Consider the following 3,395-nt stretch of genomic DNA (forward strand, 5'->3'; position numbering starts at 1 on the left):
TTTATACTTGTAAAAGAAAATGAAAAAGAAAGAAAAGAAAGTAGCAGGAATAGAAACAACAAAAAAAATATAGAGTAATTTACTTTTTAAGTCCCTGTATTTTAGTAATTTTAATCATTTGAGTCAAAATCAAAAAGTTAAACGTCTGTGTCATTAGCCATTTGTTTTATAACGTTTTGAGTTCGATTTTGTTCATTTTATAACGGTTTGAGTCCAATTTTATTAAAACTTAAAAAGTTAAAATTTGGAATCAAAATGACTTAGATGGTTATAAAAAAATGTCTAGAAACTCAAGGCGTTAACCATTTTGATTTTATACTCAAATTATTAAAATAAGTAAAACACAAGAACTCAAAAATAATTTACTCAAAAATATAAAATGGAACAGGCTCTTTGTTGGATATGCCATGTGTGTGAGTTTTTATTGGTGATATTTAATGAAAAGAAAAGAGGTGAATCCCCATATGCAATTTGTATTACTCTTAACGTAGCCATATTGATGATTAGTCAATAGTTTCATTCTTCAAGAAAATTTATCACAATGAGCACGTTCTCACTTCTCGGCCTTGGGGTTAGAGTATTTTAAATCTATGTTTTAATTTATTTATCAAACACAACACTTTCAGAAATAATATTGAAAGCTTATTCAATAAAAAGGAAAATATTCAATGATAATAGTTTTAAAAATATGGAAGGCAAAAACATTATCCTTTGGGGGAAAGTTAACACTAATAAAATCGGTGTTAAACGCACTTCCCACATATTATTTCTCGTTGTATCGTGCACCCGAACATGTCATAAATCAGCTTGAACGATTGCGTCGGGAGTTTCTGTGGGGGATAACACCGGAAAGAGGAAAAATGAGTTTGGTTGCGTGGGAAAATGTTATGACACCAAAAGACCTAGGAGGGGTGGGTGTAGGATCGCTAAAAGATGCAAATTTAGCAATGCTTGCTAAGTGGTGGTGGAGGTTTAAAACGGATCCTAATAGTTTATGGCGTAAGGTGATTTGGAGCATACACAAGAATGAAAGATCATGGAATCCGATTCCCGGGAAGATGTCTATAGCTGGGCCGTGGAAACAAATTGGGAAATTGTCGAAGGAATTTGGAAAATATGGATTAACTTTGGCTGAGTGCTTTCGGGTCATCCCCAGAGTGGGTGATGCGGTTGCTTTTTGGAAAGACAAGTGGGCTGGTAATGAATCGTTAAAAGATATGTTTCCTACATTGTTCGAGTTGGAAAGGAGTAAAAATGTGTCGGTTGCGGAACGGGTGAAGAATGTGGATGGTACGTTGATTCTGAATTTCTCCTGGGTGAGACAGTTGACATCGGCTGAAGAAGCGGACAATGTTCAAAGTCTATCCGAAGTGGTGCTTGGGACCGCTAGGGAACAAGGGCCTGACAGGTGGCTGTGGGAAATGGATGGATCAGGTACGTTTTCGGTTAAAAGCATAAAAGATGCTCTTCAACATGCTAGATTCTTGGATCTGGGCAACAATTTTGAATGGAATAATTGGGTTCCCATAAAGATAAATTTCTTGGCGTGGAGGGTGTCTTTGGACCGGGCTCCAACGCTAGTTGCATTAGCTCATAGAAACGTTCATGTCGGCCAATTGGGTTGTAGGTTGTGTGAGCAATATGACGAAGACTCGGATCATTTGTTTGTGGGCTGTGAGGTAGCACAGTTTATTTGGGATTCCATATCTATTTGGTGCAGAATTTCGAACATATATGCATTTACAGTGAAGGATCTATTGGGTTGGTATAAAAATGTTCAAGAAAATAATGCATGGAGGAAACTAATATATGCCATTATGCAAGTGGCAGTTTGGGTGATTTGGCGAAGCAGAAACGAGGTAACTTTCAACGGCAAACAAGTAAACAGGGAGCAAATGGTAAATGAGATCAAACATTTAAGTTATTTATGGGTTGGTTGTAGATCGCGTTTAAAGGAAGTATCATGGGAAGAGTGGTGCAATTTTGATATGTCGAGTAAATGTTTGTAGGTTGATCTTTAGTTCAATTGGTGTATGTAATTGGTTTGGGCTAACATTTGGTTAGCCCTTTGAATAAATGAATAAATTTTGTTGGCCGTTCAAAAAAAAAAAATAGTTTTAAAAATATATAAAAAATGTATTTTTGACTTAATTAAGAAAAAAAGGCAACATACAACCTTATAGGAGACTAGGAGTTACAGTAAAATCACCAATTTCTAATCAAATCATGACAAAGACCTAAGAACATTCGTAACAAATATTCTATATAAGACGGATGAATGACATGGCATCCGTTTAGACGACCCAATCATTTTACGGCCTTGTCTAATGTTAATTTTTTTTTATTTTCTTGTATGTACCTACGTTAGGGGACCGGAGGTGGTCCGTGATGACACCCCCATCACGCGTGAAACAACATTGCACACCGCCGCCACCACCTATTATAACGCGTGAAACTTTCAACGCGTGGAAAGGATCACGCGTGGAAAAATGAGGATGACTGTTTGCTTTTTGACCGTTTGGCACAATTATGAACGTTGGGATTTTATTTTTTGAAGGTTTTTATATAAATTCACAAACCATTCCCCCACTCACTTCAAAAAATCAAAAAATTCTCCATTTCATTTCAAAAATTCTCCCACTCAATCTAAAAAATTTTACAACACACATGTAAGGTTCAAGCAAGAGAGGTGCGAGTTCGAAAAAAGAGGTTCGGGTACGAAGAAAAATCCCGTAAGACCCAAGGTTCGAGCGAATCTTGGGGAGCCGACGCGCTTTAGGTTGCAAGACGAACCCGAGCAAGTCCCACATTTTCAAACCCAAGAATATCCACCCTTTCAAACCCAACAATATCCACCCTTTCAATCTCAAATGTATCAAAGCCAACCGTTCATTCCACCGTGTCAAACTCACCAATTTCAACCTCAATCGTTTCCACACTTTCAAACCCAACCCCACCAACTCGACCCATTACTGAAGATAACACCCTCATCCATCAATTTGCAAATGCGTATCGTGAACCACAACCAAGTCTCGACGACGATGAAGATTATGATTACGTTCAAGAAGAAGAAGAAGAAGAAAAAGAAGAAGAAGAGGAAGAAGAAGAAAACGATGACCTTCAAGAAATTGTCCCGTCATCCGTTCGAAAACATTGGACGAGCGAGGAAATTAAGGATATGTTTTGGAGACGGGTCATTAATCATTTTAGCCAACTTCCCGGTTCAACGGAACGAAACATGGACCAAATGACGTCCAAATGGACGGATTTGAACGGGAAAATTAGTAAGTTTAACGGTCGTTTCATTCAAAAGGTATGTTTTTTATAAAGTTTAAAAGTTTTTTTATTTTAAAAACTGTTATTTTTTTAAAAACAGAAACTATTTTTTAAAAAAA

The 3,395-nt window shown here is 36.9% G+C and overlaps 1 protein-coding gene across 1 annotated transcript; it reads left to right on the forward strand.

Moving 5' to 3' along the window:
- Positions 1-860: 860 nt before the first annotated feature.
- Positions 861-2,009, forward strand: LOC110943773. The gene has a single exon (XM_022185507.1). It carries the CDS (start codon positions 861-863, stop codon positions 2,007-2,009), a length of 1,149 nt encoding a protein of 382 aa, XP_022041199.1.
- The last annotated feature ends 1,386 nt before the right edge of the window (positions 2,010-3,395 follow it).

This window comes from Helianthus annuus, chromosome 5 (assembly GCF_002127325.2).
Source record: "Helianthus annuus cultivar XRQ/B chromosome 5, HanXRQr2.0-SUNRISE, whole genome shotgun sequence".
NCBI classification, from domain to species: domain Eukaryota; kingdom Viridiplantae; phylum Streptophyta; class Magnoliopsida; order Asterales; family Asteraceae; genus Helianthus; species Helianthus annuus.

Coding starts and splice junctions, on each gene's coding strand:
- LOC110943773 (XM_022185507.1), top strand. CDS start 861: ATGAGTTTGGTTGCGTGGGAAAATGTTATGACACCAAAAGACCTAGGA.